This window comes from Tauraco erythrolophus, chromosome 17 (genome assembly GCF_009769465.1).
Source record: "Tauraco erythrolophus isolate bTauEry1 chromosome 17, bTauEry1.pri, whole genome shotgun sequence".
Taxonomy (NCBI): domain Eukaryota; kingdom Metazoa; phylum Chordata; class Aves; order Musophagiformes; family Musophagidae; genus Tauraco; species Tauraco erythrolophus.
This window is the reverse complement of record NC_141481.1, coordinates 11,904,357-11,923,196: the sequence shown is the minus strand read 5'-3', so window position 1 is coordinate 11,923,196 and position 18,840 is coordinate 11,904,357. Positions and strand designations below refer to the sequence as shown.

Sequence of the window (18,840 nt, the reverse complement as noted above, 5' to 3'; positions counted from 1 at the left end):
CTACTCGTAGCACATTGATTTTCAGTACCACAGTACGGGAAAAAGTCACAAAGAAAAGTTTTATAAAAATAATAAATCAGTGGGCACTAACATTCTTAGTCAGCTACTAAAATACAATCTGCATCTAGCAGACAGTTGAGAATACATCATCATTCTCTCTCAAGAGTATATCCTCCATTTATTTCATTTCCAAATTCCTTTTATTTACAGATAAACAGCATCATTAAAATAATCTCACTACCGTGCAAACTCGTTTTAAACAAAGGAAACCGTTACCACATTAGGTGGCCTGCAAGAAACAGCCCTGAACTGCTCTGAAGTCGCAGACAAGCCAAACCGCCCACCGCGCAGCAGGAATTCTGCTGCCAGTCTCATCAGGCGAAGGGAAAGTCTTTGTGTCTCCTAGTTAGTGGGCCAGTGCTCGTGGTGGGGTTTCATCAGGTTGGCAACTTGGTGAGGTTTCCTCCTAACCACATCTCATCTGCCCTTCACAGCCTCTACCCCTCTCACAACCTGCACCTCTCTCCTTTAGTCCTGTGTGCCCCTTTTTAATCCTCCTCTTTCGAAATCACTTTTTCAATGATGACGTCAAATTGCTTGTTACTTCTCCTGTTATGTAATTAAAGAGAATAATTACTTTAAACAAGTTTGCATCATGTCTGTTGGCTGTCATGTTGCTTATACGCTTCGTTCTTTTGTTTTGTCTGTTTGGACCACAATCAGTTTGAGGAAGAGGATATGGACTGGGACTACTTGTGTTACCTCGTGTAACGTCCGAACACCAGAATTTCCACCCTGGTGCCTGGAGGACAAACTCTTTCAGCAGAATATCACAAAAGGTGATAAAAATCTTAGCTACGGTGAGATCAATAACAAAACACTGTGCAATTGTGGGAGGGGGAGGAAACCACAAGCTACAGAGTATTAAAGTTATACAATATTTACTTCATTATCTATTGCACTACCAGATATGCAGTTTTCAACAAAGAATTGTTGAAAATACAAAGTATTGGTCTCAAAACACAAAATCAAATATTGTTCTCCATGTATATTTTTTAAAAATGCACAAATAGCCCCTCTCCACTCCAAATAATAGAAGAATGGCAGAATATTAAATAAACAGGACTCTGTGAGCACTAATACTTTCAACCCACCATCGGAATGGGTAGGCATACGTTGTGCTCAGAGGATTCCTTTACTTCCTCAGCTTTCTGGATCTACAGGCATGAGTGATGAAGCATAAATGTCAAGATCGAAACCAACAAGAGACCATCTTACACAAACCACTTGTGCAGAGCAGAATGAGTTTCTGGTGTAAAGAATCAGAAAGTTTAACAGAAACATTGGCAGAGTAAAAGCCATAATTGTCCAGTGCCTGATTAAGGACTCTCGAGAAAACCTTCTCTCTCCAGCACACTTGTGTGAACAATGCAGTTGTATAAATGCCAACACTTTCCATGTCATTAAAAAGGCTGTAATAGGGTTTGGACAAATTACCTCAAGCACCGTGACACGGCGGCCCTACAGGCCTGGTTACAGCACAAAGGAAGGGCAGGAGTTTCTCAGGAAAGCCAAACCACAGCTGCTCAGTTTCAGGATCCTAGGAAAAGAGTTGGCTAGGAAAGTTTAAGTTAATTGTTTCAAATTAGTAAAACTTAACTTTTTCCCTTGAAATATCCTTAACTTTCTTATTCTGGTCATCTTGAGGTGAAAAAGAATGTTTTCTTTAGGGCAAAGCACAAAACGCTCTCTCGCAGGTCACTCTGGTGAGCCACTGTGCCGGTGGAGCCGGTCTGCACGGCCAGGGAGGTGCTGGGCAGGGGGTCCCCAATCCTGGAATCACTGACGAGATGGTCTGACTGACGGAAATTCTTCCAAAGCACAAGTCACTAGCACTAACTGAAGTCACACTGCACCAAAAGGACACAGCCCACACAAAACTTCCTCCCTCAAAGCATGGGTTTTTTTTGGGAGAGAGGGGGGGCAACACAAATTTCACCTCATTGTTAGCAACAGGCTCAAACTTTTTTTAAAAAAAAAAAAACAACTACCTTGCTATGAAGCTCTACCCTAAACCGAAACACCTCACCAGAAAATTCAACAAAAACCACTACGACAGTAAAGCATGAGAATGTGTAACAAACGTCATCATTTGCGTTAGTATTTCAGATCACAAAACTAGCAGAAACAGGCCTCAAATTCATAAAAAGTTTGGGAACTACTACCCAAGAAATGATGCCTAGATGTTTCAGATTAACCCACTGCCAACTCTGCCACAACATCCCACATTCCTCACAACAAACATCACTTTTAAAGGCTCCTACTAGCACGGCTCTACTCCTTCCTTCCAGTGTCTGCTTTTCCTAACACTACTACTTACTACCTGTCTCAGGAAGAGGTTTGAGGGGTAAAACCATTATTTTAATTCTGTTTAATCTTAATACCTGTACAGAATTGATTACACTGGAAAAATAAAATATACACTCGGTAGAAATATACTTTTTTTCTTTCATAGGGAAGAACCAGAAGAAATTTATAAGAATCATAATGTCATTTTATTAAGTTTGATCAATCTAGTTTTCTATTTCAGGAATTCAAAATACCTACTTGTGGATCACAGGCAAAGTAACCTAAGAATGAAAAGGCCTCTTGGAATGTAACATTTTTCTTTGTTTTTATAACCTCCTATGCTGACAGCAGGCTACCACTATTTTAAAGTCAGATTTCCTTGTACCCCTTCATACACAAAATTCTAAACAATTGCAACACAGGCAAGAGAAAGTCAAAAGATATCTCATTTTCCATTTAAAAATAAAGCTATCAGCCTGGAGCAAAAATGAGGCATCAGAGAAGATCATGCGGGAATGAGAACAACTTTATCTACTGGTGCAAGTGACAGTAAGTTTCAAAAGACAACAGCTCAGGGGTGAAAGCTGAAATTTAGGCAACAAAAGGTCTTCAAACTCTCCATCTGGGAGCCAAGTTTTGTTTAAGCCTGAGTGCTTCACTTCGCCAAATACATCCGCTAACGTCCTTCTGAAAATGTTAAGAGACCAGAGATGATGGGAACATAACAACGACAAGTAAATAAGCACCTCGTATGTGCAGTGTTCAAAAGACCCGGGTGAGCAGAAGTAACGTTGCTCAGTTGAAAATCATAGAATAGTTTGGGTTGGAAGGGACCTCAAAGACCACTCAGTTCCAACCCCCTGCCATGGGCAGGGACACCTTCCACTACACCAGAATGCCCAAAGCCTCATCCAGCCTGGCCTTGAACACTTCCAGGGATGTGACAGCCACAACTTCTCTGGGCAACCTGTGCCAGTGCCTCACCACCCTCTGAGTGAAAAATTTCTTCCTTATATCCGATCTAAATCTCCCCTCATTCAGTTTAAAGCCATTGCCCCTTGTCCTGTCACTACATGCCCTTGTCCAAACCCCCTCTCCAGCTTTCCTGTAGGCCCCCTTTAAGTACTGGAAGGCTGCAATAAGATCACCCCGGAGCCATCTCTTCTCCAGGCTGAACAGACTCAACTCTCTCAGCCTGTCTCCACAGCAGAGGTGCTCCAGCCCTTGGATCATCTTCGTGGCCTCCTCTGGACCTGCTCCAGCAGCTCCATGTCCTTCTTGTGTTGGGGACTCCAGAGCTGAACGCGGTATTCCAGGTGGGGTCTCATGAGAGCAGAGTAGAGGGGCAGAATCACCTCCCTCGACCTGCTGGCGACAGCCTTCCATCAGACAGGACCTATTTCTGAACCACGTTTTGGTATCATCTTCCTTGGAACACTGGCTGCATTCAAGTACAACAAAACATACAGCAACGCAGAAATGAGGTCAGTTTTTACCTGTATTGAAATTAATTCCACTGTGAATTTCTATGACTTCATCTTGGCATGTTATCAACCCACAATCAAGGGAGACTCATATTCTATGCAAGTCACCTACATTTTGTTCAACTTCTGTAACAAAGGAGACTAAATTGGTAATTCTTTTAGACAGTATTGAGTCAACATCCTAGGCTACTTCATACTCCCTAATTCCTTGCATTTAGTGTTAATCGTTAAACCAGTTTCAGATAATAGTCCCAAGTCCAAAAGAAGTGATTTTTCTAAACTTCAGCCAGCAATCCACTTTTCTTCTATATTAGCACAAAACAAGTATCTGATTGCATTCTTCCTGTTTTCCTGGCACCTGGAAACTGCATCACAGATCAGAATTCCTGAGCTGATAAGATGTTATGGTCTACTGATATGAGTAAGAAAATATTACTAATCTCAATAAGGGGGGGGGGGGGGGGGGGGGAATGCCAAAACACACTAAGAGACTCATCTGAGGCATTGATCATCTTACATATTTGAGTTTTTGCCAGAAACTAGTGAGCAGACCCATTTTCACTTATCCTTTCAGCCTCTATCAAGGCAATCAAAGCCTTATCAATGGTACAAGTCACAAAACAAGGATATTTAGGTTTTATTTACTTTTATATATAAAAAAAAATAAAAGGCTAGTCCTGCTAAATGGTGATCCAAGCTAACTTTCACTGAAATAACTGAGAATTGCAGGTACTTACTGGTGGGGTGGGGGGTATGGGTGGAACCCTAAACTTCCTTTTTGTTGTTGAAAACGCAGCATCAGATACCCAAACTTTTAACACACATTAAAAACAACGGCCATTTAAGCATTATCCTTCCCTCCCACATTCAATATTTAAGAGAAATTGTATTTTCTTCACCTGATACTTAAAGAATAGAATGGTTTTATCTCAAGTACTCCTTTTTCTTCTTTTAAATCAGCACCCAACAGTTAAGAAGTGCTTTTGTGGGCTGTGCTCTGAAGTCTCCAAGATGCCTATTGGTCCCATAGAGGCCCAGAATTTTCATGTTTAAAAGGACTGATCTGCCTACAATCCAAACAAGGCAAGTGCCCAATACTGTGCTGCAAGCCACTTGAATAAAACTAGGAGTCAAACGTCCAACCTTTATGACGTACACTTGCCACTGTGATGGTTGAGAGTATGCCAACTCACACCAGGAAAGATGAGATGTTCAGATGAAGGAAAAATATGCTAGTATCCCTGTGGAATCTAGATACCAAAAAAGTTCTTAACTGCTACTTTAGAGGAACCAGTCTGTTGAAACATATGATGTTAATTTATTGTGAGCAGAATATTAACTTGACCACATGTCGGAGTGCAGATCCTTGAAGAGACTGCACGAAGAAAAACCCTGTGTAAATAAGGACTGGAGCTCTAAAGTTAGGCCTCAGGGGCAGAATGCCCTTGAAGTTAAGGATAAGAAAACTATGCAGCATGATAAGGGAGTAGTGTTTGCTTAGAGCAGAGCTTCGCTAGGCGGGTACCTGTTTGAAATAAGCTGTTAAATATGACAAGCATATGTATCATCCAATAATGGTGTAGAAAAGGTGTGGTCTCAGGATTATTGGCAAATACTGTCTATATAAGCAATAAGAACTGCGCAATAAACGAGACTTCCTGCAGCTAACTCATATTGAGTCGTCTCAGTACTTCTCCAAATCCCTTCTCCGCATTATGGCGCCCGAACAGGGACGGGAAAAAATGAGCTGGACTCATCGTTTCACTCGGGACATTTATTACTTGTTTTGAACGAGTGTTATTTTAGCGGAGAAGGGACGGCGACCTCAGGCGGCCCATCGGGGAAAGCCGGGCGGATCTACCCAGGCGGCCTATACAGGAAAGCCGACGATCCGCAGGATCCATTAAGGCGGCCCATCGGGGAAAGCCGTGCAGATCTACATACAGGCGGCCTATAGGGGAAAGCCGGAAGATCTGTAGGATCCACTGTCGCGGTAAGACGATGGAACAGGACGTTGCATTGTCGTTGTTGGGAAGCTTCTTAGAGAAGCGTGGATTAAAACTTGGAAAAAGATATTGGCCCCCCCTGATTGCAGGGGGGTATGCAAAAGATATTATCGTGAAACACGAAGAATTAGGAACCAAAGGAAAGAAGAAGTAAGCGACTGAAGAAAAAAAATAAGCGACAACTGCCTCAACAGGAGGAGGTAAGCGACTGGGAACAATGGGAAGTATGGCTTTAACAGAACATAAGTCTGTAGTTAAAGTGCTGACAAAGTGCTAGAGAAACCAGCACTATTAACAGTTCTGACTTGATAAAACTCCCGGTACTCCTGGTTTGGGTATCAGCCCATGTACCGGAGGCAAACTCTTCAAATATATACATGACAAGGACTTGGGACACTATAGACGTTAAACTTTGGCGTGCAGCCACCTGTGGGGATGCTGCTGGCCTGGAAAAGTCATCATCGAATCTTTTGATCCAGGGCCCCGAACGACAGACAGACTTATTTCTTTCCCCTCTTCCAACGAAGTCGGTACACCGGCACTCCCGCGCCGCGCCGCCCACCGCGCCCGGCGGCGCCCCGGGGACGCCGCTGCTGCTGCCGGCCGGGGCCGCGGGCGCGGCGTTGGCCTCGGCGCTGCCGCTCGTGCGCGGAGCGAGCCGCGGCTGGAGGGGACGGAGACGCGCTGCGGGCCCCGCTGCGCCGGTTCGTTCGCAGCTGATGGTCCCCTCGGCGGGAGGGGTCGGCGGCGGTTACGGAGCGCGAGCGGCCGGAGCTGCGGCAACAACAACAACAACAGCAACAACAGCAAGGGGGGGGCCGGCACAGGGCTGCTGGGTCGTCATCGCCACCCTGCCCCCCCGCCCGGCTGAGGCGAGGGAGGGCTGCCCCCCCCCCCCCCCCCCCCCCCCCCCCCCCCCCCCCCCCGCCCCACGCCGCTGCTGCCCCCCACCCGTCGGCCGCGCCTGGCGAGCGGCCGCTTGGCCCCGCCCCCCCGCCCGGCCGCTGCCTGTGGCCCAGGTTGTACCGAGAGAACACATCGTAACTTGGATCGTCTCGATCGGCATCGCGGGAAATAACTAATCCTTTTCTGTTCCAGCAATTTGAACAGTTAATATCAGTGTTGCAAAACCATAAACATGCATATTCCATTGTACATCTGCGAGCGCACACCGCGCTTCCAGGGCCTATAGCAGAAGGGAACAGGCGAGCTGAGCCTCTCACGAGTGCAGCTCTGGTACCAAACTCGCTCATGCAGGCAAACATCTTGCATGACTTCTACCATCAGAATGCTGATGCTATTAGGTGACAATTTGGTATAACAACAGAGCAAGCCCGCTCAATCGTACAATTGTGTAGTACCTGTCAAAATACGATCGTGCCACCAGTGAATGGTGTTAATCCTCGTGGTTTACGCTCGCAGGAACTTTTGGCATACACTTCGTATCAGACATATGTATTTTTGTCATCATAAGATATTGAGCATGTTATTGGTATTCCTTACAATCCTACTGGGCAACTGATCATAGAATACGCACATGGTACTTTGGAGAATATGCTTTTAAAACAGGAATGATGGGGAAATCTCCCAATGAAACAATAGCTAAAGTGTTATAGGTGTTAAATCTCTTAAATCAAGAGCTAAATATTTTGGGATGAATAAAATGTCACTCATGTCAAAATCAGGCACAGGCAGGGTTACAGCAAGTAGCTTTCCAACAACTGACTGAATTGGCTAAGAGAGCATTAAGACGTGTCCCTGATTTTGGGGACAGGGGAGGCTTCCTTTGCTTCCATTCGGCAGGGAGCACAGGAACCTTATGAGCATTTTTTTTTTTTTTTTTTTTTCTTTGATCAGCTACAAATGGCAGTTCAGAGATAAACAGAAAATCCGGCTACTGCAGATGTGTTGATATTCCAGTTAGCCATTGAAAATGCTAACACAGACTGCCAACAAGCTCTTGATCTTATCGGAAATCGGGCAAAAAACGATTGCAGATTTAGTAAAGGCGTGTCACAATGTGGGCTTGAAACACTATAAAGCAAAATTTTGGGAACCAGCTAAAATCATTGCAGCTTCAATATTTGCACCAGGAGTTGGAGTGGCACAGGTGTTAACTATACTGAATAAGTTGGGTTGTTGGCTTACAAAACAAACTAATGCTACAGCTTTTGCTTTATCAATGTTCTTAATTGACAGGATGGTTAAAATCTCTAGTAAAGCAGACATTATATTGCTAGTAGTTCTTTTATGCATAGTAATAATCACCCCCTGCCTATTGTTATGCTCCCAGCAAACGGTACAGAGTACGGTTCATCAAGTAATGGTCATAGAAAAACAAAAAAGGGGGAATTGTGGCATCATACACACAGCTACAGTTGAGGTTTCACCTTGATGATTTAAGCCTGTGCTCTTTTCTGAAGTTGGGAAACACCGATAACAAGGGTGAGAAAGAGAAGGGAGTGTGAACAGCTGGCACAGGGAGTGTGAGAAGTTGACATGAGGAGTTTGGGAAGTTGATATAGAGTGTGTGAGAAAATGATGTTTAGTTTAGCAAGTAAAAAATAGCTCCTTTTTAGGCATAGCCAATAGTAAAATTAAAATAGGTGCGTGCACTATTGTTTGTAATCAATCACAGTTGGGCGAGGGCCGCATAGACACATCGTGGCCAGAGTAATAATCTATAAAAGCTGCGTGTATAACAACAATAAAGGTCACTCTGCTATCACAAAAGAATTTTGGACACAGACAATCACAGCTGCACAGCCTCCTTTAACAGTAATCATTAATGGGAAGGCTTTTCTGGCCTAGTTTACACAGGGGCTGATGTATCTATAGTGAAAAATCCTGACTGGCCGCCCTCTCGGCCTCTGATACAAGCCCTGGCAGCTGTGATCGGAGTAGGTGGAACACAGATCCCACAGCAGAGTGCACAGACCTTGTTAGTAGTAGGCCCAGGTAACAAACAAGCTATTTTGAAACCATATGTTTTTGATGTCCCATATACATTATGAGGTCGGGTTTTGTTGAATCACTGGAATGTGAGGCTAACCTCAAATTTTTAGCACGTCACTGATGTCCAGCCCTGACTCAAGCTGGCAAGCCGGTCTGGGTCGATCAGTGGCCATTAAAAAGCGAGCGGCTGGAGTGAGCTCAAAAATTAGTCGACGAACAGCTCAAATTAGGACATATAATTCTCTCCACTAGCCCATAGAATACTCCGATAAATGTTATCTCAAAGAAATCAGGAAAGTGGAGACTTATGTTAAAAGATTTAAGAGCTATTAATGCAATCATTTCACCAATGGGTGCTTTACAACCGGGTGTACCAAATCCTACTATGATTCCAGAATGTTAGCATTTGATGGTGATTGATTTAAAAGATTGGGTTATTTCACCTTTTTACCTTTTTATTTATTTACACCCTAACGATTGTCCTAGATTTGCCTTTTCAGTTCCAGTGCTTAACAATGAACGACCCACGCAACAATATCATTGGATTGTACTGCTTCAAGGAATGATGAATAGTCCTACAGTTTGTCAATTGGTGGTAGATGATGCTCTCTGTCAGGTCAGACAGCAGATCAGGCTCAGCAGATTGCAGGTGCCTGCCCTGACCGTCAACATATTGTGCCTTCAAATACTCCAGCAGGAGTAAATCTAACAGGTTTATGTGCCAATGAATTATGGCAAACTGATATTACTTATATTCAATCATTTAATCGATCTAAATATGTGCATGTAACTGTTGATATGTTTTCTGCCGTTGTTGTTGCTACTGCTCACACTGAAGAAAACCATGGGAGTACCAGAGAAAATCGGGACAGACAGTGATCCAGTATGGTGCCTTTTTACAGGATTGGGGAGTGACGCACACTACCAGTATCCCTCATTCACCTATGGGACAAGTGGTTATTGAATGAATTCATTTAACATTAAAGCAAATAACTAAAAAAAAAAAAAAAAAGAAAAAAAGAAAAAAAAAAAAAAAAGAAAAAAAAAAAAAAGGCCAGTCTTCCGTATATTTCCCCACAAGAGTTAAATTTATTAGGATCAAATTTGTAGGTTGTGCCAGCAACAACCACGCTACACAAACATGTGTTGTTTTAATCTAAGTGACCATAGTGAGTCCATCCACAAACAATTGCAATGGCTTGGAGAGCATTCGGGGAGAATTGTGGTAGAGGATTGTATATTGATATGTAAACTGTTTTCATGTTTTCTTATTGTTTGGTATATTACGTGTGTGAAAGTTGTTTGTATATATTGCTTGTATATATGCTTTGTGTCTTTTCTCCGATCGGAAGGTGTATGGATTCCACCCGTAGCTACTGGAAGGAAAAGCATTAACTGGTACCGAATTAATGACAAAGAATTACAAACTAGACTTAGTTGTAAGCACGTAACTTTGAAAAGAGAAGCTAGGAGGATTGTTATTGAACAACATGTTGCGATTTGCAAAATCCGCTGTTGGCCAGCAGAGCACATACCTGGCGGCCTTGTTGCACGCACTGGCCACGCGTGCAGCAACGCCGTGTCAGTGCCTATTTCATAGACTCTGCTGAGGGTGTAAAAGGGATGGCTCAGAGCGGAGCGGAAAGAGGCTGCAGAGCACACTGTGTGGATAAACAGGGGACGCCCTGAAGGTGCCGTGCCTGCCTCTCTTCTCTGCGATGACCCTGCTGAGTGACACCCTCCTGCTCAGCGGAATCTTGGATATAGCGGAAATAGTAAAGCCCTCAGAAAGGGAAGTAGTATGCTAGAAACTGCTTTGCAAGGCTGTACCAAAACAATATGCTAGTAACTGGGGTGACAGTCTCATGCACGGGGTTTTCTTCGTGCAAGAAAAGAAAGGGGGATTTGTCGGAGTGCAGATCCTTGAAGAGACTGCACGAAGAAAAACCCTGTGTAAATAAGGACTGGAGCTCTAAAGTTAGGCCTCAGGGGCAGAATGCCCTTGAAGTTAAGGATAAGAAAACTATGCAGCATGATAAGGGAGTAGTGTTTGCTTAGAGCAGAGCTTCGCTAGGCGGGTACCTGTTTGAAATAAGCTGTTAAATATGACAAGCATATGTATCATCCAATAATGGTGTAGAAAAGGTGTGGTCTCAGGATTATTGGCAAATACTGTCTATATAAGCAATAAGAACTGCGCAATAAACGAGACTTCCTGCAGCTAACTCATATTGAGTCGTCTCAGTACTTCTCCAAATCCCTTCTCCGCAACCACATTCAGAAATCCGTGTATCATACACACTACTTACACGTGTGCATGTACCTGGTATACTACAGAGTACGTAGCACGCCTATACTTAAGTCGCCCTGCACTTCTGATTATAAAAGATGTTTTGCCTTTTGTCAGTCTTCTCCTGTCCTTCTCTGACCCTCCAAACTTCAACAGTTCCTTTGTTTGTAGCAAACCTTTGAAAAGCGAAAAGGATTAAAAGGATTCAAATCCTTGAAAAGGATTTCCTTGATCCCACAAAATGTTATTTGAGTTTAAAGGAGAGAAACTGTTGAATACTCCCCAGTTAATCTTGCTGCTTTTTTTTTTTTTTTGAAATTTGGGGGCAGAATCCCCAAATCACAACCACCAAGTTCTGTGTTGCTCCATATAAGCAGTTTACATCATGTTATACTCACCTGCATGTTCTCATTTGATCAACAATACTTACCTCAAAGCTCTATCTTCCATAAAAGCACTAGTAAGATCCAACAACCAACTTCTATGCAGTTTTGGATCTGAGGCAAGCAGATGCATGCAGAGCTGGCATTATGCAGGTAAATAGGCAGGAGGCTGGCTTTCCGAGGGCTAAGAATATTCCAAGTGTACAGAGAACTCTTCAGGAGTCATTTCTGATACTAGGAGCTTTTGAGAGATCTTGCAGGAGCTCACAGCTACCTGCACTTACCAGAGCAGCTCCTATCAGAAGACAATTGCAATAAACAAACGCCTGCTGCCTTTTTACAAATTCGGTCTGGCTCAAAGCTTGAGCTACGCTGTAGGAATGCCATGCTGGAATGTGCATCACCAGCAAATGAGCATTTGCTGCAACACTTTGCATGATGCATCCTAGAACAGCAGATATTTTTAATGGCTACAAGGAACGCTGGAGGTTCAAAGCCATATCCTACAGCTGACCTGTATATCCAAAATGCTTTCCTTCTCCTCCGCTTCCCATCGATGACCCTCGGGTTGACATCACAAGGATATTATTATGTTTAAGTACAAAGAGTTTGTACTTTCTATTATCAAATTTCATCTCACTTTTATTACTGCAGTCAACGAGGTTAATATTTAATTCTTATCACAGCACTACCTAGCCCTGCTCAGTATAAGCAATACCTCTGAACTTAACGACCATCACGAATTTCACACACAGATACAATTCCTTCTCTTCAACTACTAGAAAACAGCAGTCCCTTCCAACCCTAACCATTCTATGATTCTATGATTCTAAACCAGGACTGGTTCTGCTAGTAAAGTCCACACGTCCTACACACTCTGCTTTCAGTTCATTCATCATCAGTCTCCCTTCACTCTGCCTCCTATACACACAATTCATACATTAATCCCTGTCACTTCTACCTCAAGTAATAATTTCCAAGGGGGCAAAATGTCAAATTCTTCACTTGATCTAGACTAATTAGGTCCAGTGTATTTCCTTTTTTTAAGAAAATCAGTTACATTATCAAAAAGACATATTGGTCTGACACGATCTATCTCTGACAGAACTGTAAAACACTGTATCCTGTTTTCCATTTGCCTTCATCTCCGTAACAGACTTTACTCAACACCCACACTGAGCAAAACATTAGAACAGAATTCAAATCAAGAGGCTGCTAAAATGCCCAGACGACCTTTTCTACCCCTTTCTGAGCCTAAATGCAAAGGAAACACCAAACTGCCACTCACTGTGCTGGGAATTGCTTTAATTGTCCCTTCCACATAGAGTATAATGAAAGTCTTGGCTGTTTACAAGAGAACTCTACTGCTATCATGCAGAATTAACACTACAGCAAATATCTTCCAACTCAAATGAAAATTAAATTACTTTTACTGTCATTCCTTTACATAAGTGTTCTGTTTCTTCATATTGAATATCAACTGACAAGTACATATTAACAGCAGTAATCATATTTTTTTCCTTTGACCGACTTCAAGTATAGAAACCAGCTTTTTGTCATGTTTCCTCTGAATCAGATGAAAAAATTAGTTATTTGTTTTCTAGGGGAAGCAGAAGCTTTTTGGATTCTACCAAAACCTTCTCAACTTAATCTATAAGCATTACTATTATGCTCACCCACCCAGTTCCTCTCACCACAAATGTATTTATTGGACTGAACCTTACATCAGCATACACTTAGAAGAAAACCAGTTCCTCACCAAACAGTTTGTGATACAGTAAATAACGCACTCTAACAGGACTAGCTCTAAAGTCAGCTGTTCGCCAGTCTCCCTAGAAACTGAATGGTCCTTCAGTCTTCCAACTGTTTCTTATTTAGTCTTTTAACCACTGAACCTCAGTCCTGCTATTTCATCTACATCTACTCTTCAACTCCAGAACAGGGACCTAGAGCAGACCAAGACTTCAACCAAAAACCGTATTATGTGTTGTTTCAAAGATACTACTCGTGTTAAGGATGCATATCTAAGAGATAGAAGCAGAGCGTGGAAATGCATGAGTTGGCTCCCTACCAAGGAGTTTAAATAGGTCTACACAGAGCTTTGATGCCATAATTGAACTAATCTGACTCAGAATGGTTATCTGTAACAGACTTTCCTACGCCTCATAACAATTAATTTTTCTTGCAGCTAAGTAAAGAAACATATACAAAAAAGGCATATGAGGGGAAACACCCAAGCAACGTAACATAAATACTCTATTCCCAAAATCATCAATTTTGCTTTCTCACACAATAAACTCCCCTAAAATGTTTTCATCATTATGTAATAGAAAATGTTAACTCAGAGAATATTAAAACTTCATTTGGTACCTGCCCAGGATTTTCAGTCCCAGTCAGGAACTGATAAAAGAATCACTACTACAGTTTCAAGATGAACTCTCTCTACAGCACCAATCTCTCTTCTCTTTTAGTGCTACAGTTCAGAGATATCTTCTTGCTACTCTGGGATTAAATCACTATGTATTTGCCTTCATTGAGCAACTGTAGAAGAGATACGGAAGGGATCGTCAGTTTTTACAAGGACAGAAACCACCAGTAGATTCCCCAGGTGCTGGAACTCGATTTGGAAAGATCATATAGGAAGAAGACAAGGCATGCTGATGGCATATGTTCATTTAGAATAATTAAATGCGAAGCTCGCCAAAACCTCCAGAAGGATCTCATGACACTGAGTAAACAGACAATACCACCAACAGCAAAACACTAATCACTCCCAACAACATAGAAGAGAAGTAACAATTACCACTCGGGAAAGAAGTTTTGAGTCACAGAGTACTGCTGAATAACATCAACTCAGTGTTGAACAGCATATTAAGAAACACAAATTAGAAGTAACTAAGAATACGAGTCACTAGTAGAGTAAACTGTATTAATCCAAAGAGTTGTCACCACAGATGGACACTTTAGAAATAAAAAAGAAAGTTATGGTGAGGACATGAAGAATCAAACAATAGTTTCAGTAAGAAAAGCCAAAAATAGTTCTGAATCCTATAGGTAGGAAAAAGGAATCATCTGACAACATCAAAAAAGAACAAGAATACCAGAAGAGATCAAGAAGGACTTTTTACTCACCATTTCTCAATTCCTGACAAAAGAGATACAGTGCAAAGTTACAAGATTCATTACAAAGCAAACCAGAACACCACACAGCTTTTCGTACGGCTCACAAAAACCGTGGAACTCGCTGCCTTTGCATGTTGTGGGTGTCAGAAAGGAACCAGGACTTGAGACTGGGCAGGCTGCTGGCAGCTACTGGAACACAAGCACCCAGAAGCTGTTTCCTGTTCAGAAAGTTTTTGAAGAGCTGAGCAGTAGAAAAAGGGAGCAGAACAAGGGGAAAAAAGGCTTAATAACTCTACTGCTGCCTATTCCCTAAGCTACCTCTGTCGAGCACTACCAGGTAGAAGGCTGGATATCTGATACAACCACCTCAAAGTAGCAAAACATGTTTTATAAAATTGAGAGAAGAGGAAAAAATAAAAAAATTAAGGATTCTATATTATTAAAATTGCAACAGCAGAAACTATTTCCTGCAGTAACAACGTCCACACGCCAAGATACTGCTTTGCTTAGGCTGCTGGATTTCAGATCTGTGGCATCTCTAATCAGATGCCTCTTACAGTGACTTTGCTAAGAGCCATCCAGGTCTCAGGGAGGGTATGGACAGCCAGCCCTGCCTTATCTGCTACTGACAACTCTTCCCATACTACATATTTCAACACAGACTATCTCTGAGCAGCCCTAGGACATACCCATAGGTGTTTATAACTGACATAATTTTCATGTATTGAGGGGGTATAAGCAGGAAAACAGCACTGAAAGAACAGGAAAAGGCTAGTTCGAATTGTCCCAAGTCTTCAAAGTCGTGAAAAGGTCAGTCTTATCCAACTTTCTAAATGTTTTCACACCTGCGTAAGAGTTTTATATTGCATTAACGACTCCCAACCCAATGGAAATATCAACCTACCATGATGATCGACTAACAGAGACTGTGTAATGCAGAGAGTAAAAACAGAAGCTCATGTAGCTGGATCTTACTTCACCTACCTGTCACCCACATCCATGACTCAAGGAATATATTAAAATTTAAGCACAGTAGTATTAATATGCACTGAAGAGGCAAGCAGATGCAAGAGCACCGGTATCACTGTAAGGTCAGAGTGTCAGTGTCTAATTTATATTGCTCAGGGAAGCAGAGATAACAAGGGATGGATTGTAAGAACACTCTGGACGATGATACAGAAGCCTCCTGAAAGATACAGCAGTTAGCTGCAAAAACATCACTTCCAGTGCTCAGACAGCTGTTACAGCTGAAATCTATGATATTTCTTAGAACTGTGATTAAGTGTGCAGTTCCTGCTAGTCTCCATGGAGACTGATGTTGGCTCAGCAAAAAGTCACCAAGTGTTTTAAAATAATTCCTGTTCGTTTGGGTATTTCAAAGCACTTAACTCGTTTTTGCCTATCAGATGTTATTTCCCCAATGAAAACTGCAGCAGTAAAAGCAATGAAAAGCACTAGTAAAACTACAAAAATATTTTTATAACTCATTTCACATGCAGCTGGAAATTAAACACCAAAACATACATTAAAAAAAGAGAAAAGGAATCTCCAAAACTAGAAATCAAGCAGTCAGTTGTACAATTTTCACATTACATGTATTTGTGCACTGAGCACATTGCATTTAGCTGCAAAAGGATCCTTTTTGGGGTCACACAATACTGTATTCTGTACTTTGACTTGTATAATTAACTCTTGCCCTTTTTATCTAAAGGCGATTCCTTTTGGGAAGTATCTTATCCAACACGCTCTTCAATTGTCTAGTCCCATGACAATAACTACAACAGTCTTTAAAAAGAATGCATCCTCAAGGAACCTCCCACCTCTGTCCAGTTTTGGGTTTCCTTTAAGGAAACACAAGATATTTCACTACAGCAGACAACAAGAAATTCTACCTTGCACAAAAATTAACTTTAAGAAGTAAATTTAGGTAATTAAATTTAGGCTTCCCAAATACGTAGATAAACAGCAGCTCACATCATGTGCAATTATAAAGCTCTTTTAAAAGGTCCTCCATAAATAAGGTAAGTTTAATGGTAAAAACATTACAGAGTTTACACATTATCCACAGATAAACAGGTAAATTCTGTCTACAGTCTCTACTTAGCACTGTATTTTTTTAAACCACAAACCTGGCAAAAACCTTATATTGGCAAAAAAGGTTTTATTATACATAGATGCACTATACCAGAAATCCTTAAGAGTTTCCCTAGCGTGATTTGTACTTCTGTGGTGGTAAAGATTCCCAAATAATTTCACCTAATGAACGGATTTCAAAAGCTCTTTGAGATTACACCCTGTAAAAAGCAATAAAAATTGTCATACAGGGTTGGTTTGTCGTTTTTTTCAATTTTCAGAGAACAGCTGAAGTTGGCAGGGACCCAGCAGGTCACCTTGTCCAATCTCCCTGTTCAAGTAGGGCCATCTAGAGCAGGCTGCACCCAGGACCATGTCCAGAAAGCTTCTAAATATCTCCAAGGACAGACACTCCAGAGCCTCTCAGGGCAACTTCTTGCAGTGCTCGGTCACCCTCACAGTAAAAATGTGTTCCCTGGTGATCAGAGAGAACCTCCTGCATTTCTTTCTGCGCTCACTGTCTCTTGTGCGGTCACTGGACATCACTGAAAAGAGCCCGGCTCCACCTTTTTTAACCGTTTTTTCAGATACTCGTACATTTCATTTTTTTCTCCTGAACTTACAGGGTACAGCTATCTGCGCTTCAGTTTATACTGAATATTGCTGCATACCTTGACATCAAGAATTATGCCCATGTCACTCTCAAAGGCTAGCAACTTCATAAACATTACAGATATCCAGTACTATTTTCCAGTATTCTAATTTTCAAGGCATTTACAAACTTAAGCTGTACCACTATGGAGCCCAAATGTTTTCTTTCTTGACACATATGGAGGAAGAAACTATAAGGATTTGCTGTTTTAAATAATCTTTCCCAGAAATAGTAAACGTACACACCACATTCTTAGGCACAGGAGTACACAGCACTGTTGGCCTTCTGGAGGATCTTTGTCTTTATGGAAAATAAAGACTGTCTGTTCCATGAGCACATGGAACATTAAATGAAAAACGGTGACCACACCAGTGAAGAGAAAAATTTATTCCATGAAATGCCTTTCCTGTTTCTTATATCACTCCATCAAGAATGTATTTTCGTTTGAAGAAAAATTGTGTTGTACACCAAGCAAAACTGTATACGTTCATTCTAACACAACCAGAATTTTAATACAAAACGATCAGGATTTGGCATTATAATTCTAAAACGTTCTAAGCAACAAGTAACTTAAAACAGAATTGAATACTTTTGGTTTCGAACATTATGCAGCACCAAAGCTGACAGAAGAACTTGTTGGCAACTTACTGACGTTTCTGAGGCAGTTGAGGGAAAGGTACTCCCTATCAGTTAAACTGTTTTCTTATTACTTAGGTTACTGACCCCGCTGGAAGCAAGAAGCCAAGACAGAAAAAAAACCCACCAACCCAAAACTTCAAAAGTTTAAATAATTCTGCTTGTTACTTTATAAGTCTTTTTTGTGACAGGAATAATAATGGTGTGGGGTTTTTTTCCTTAGCAAGAATAAAAAACTGAACATGACCTCCTGAAAAAAGTTAAATGAAATAAATGCTCTGGTTTAAGGCACTTAAGGCACCATTTTTCACACTTAGCACACAAAAATATATTAAAAAAAATCTGTCTACAGACATTTCTATTATTTTTCTCTACATATGACACTAATACATAAATACAAAAATACTAAACAGTAATAATTCAAATTTTAAGTAGTGAACAAAACTTATCTGTGATGCAGTGGAAGCTTAAGCACCAAGTTGAAAATGATGCCACTAATCCACCCAAAACACAAATAAAATTGATATCTCTGTCTAATGAGGTAGTTACAAGAACACATCACCTTACTGGCCTGGAACTGACAGGGATAACACCGCGAGTGACAAAGCACCAGTGAGCACGCTGGGATGACAGCTTACCTAAATTGTGTCGTTTTGTCTTTGCGTGCTCGTGAATATGTTTCTTTGTAAAACAGCCAAAGAAGACACAGTAGAGGCAAGAGTGGAGTCTGTTCAGGTGGGCACCACACATATGACAAATGCACGACTTCGCCTGAAATAAACAGAGACAGAAAATGAGTGACAAACATAACTCCAAGTGCAACGTAACTGCCAGCTTTCCCTTTTACTTGGTGCCTGCAACTTGGTGTTGCAGACCATCAAGGGAAACA

General features: G+C 41.6%; 1 protein-coding gene across 2 annotated transcripts in view; it reads right to left on the bottom strand.

Annotated features, from left to right (window-relative positions):
- Nucleotides 1–18,840, bottom strand: part of USP22 (ubiquitin specific peptidase 22) — a 113,111-nt gene that overhangs the window by 56,958 nt on the left and 37,313 nt on the right. For both annotated transcript variants that reach the window (XM_086622239.1, XM_086622240.1), the window contains exon 2: nt 18,590–18,722. In XM_086622239.1, the coding sequence (XP_086478365.1) occupies nt 18,590–18,722 (133 nt within the window). The remainder of the gene's footprint in view (nt 1–18,589; nt 18,723–18,840) is intronic.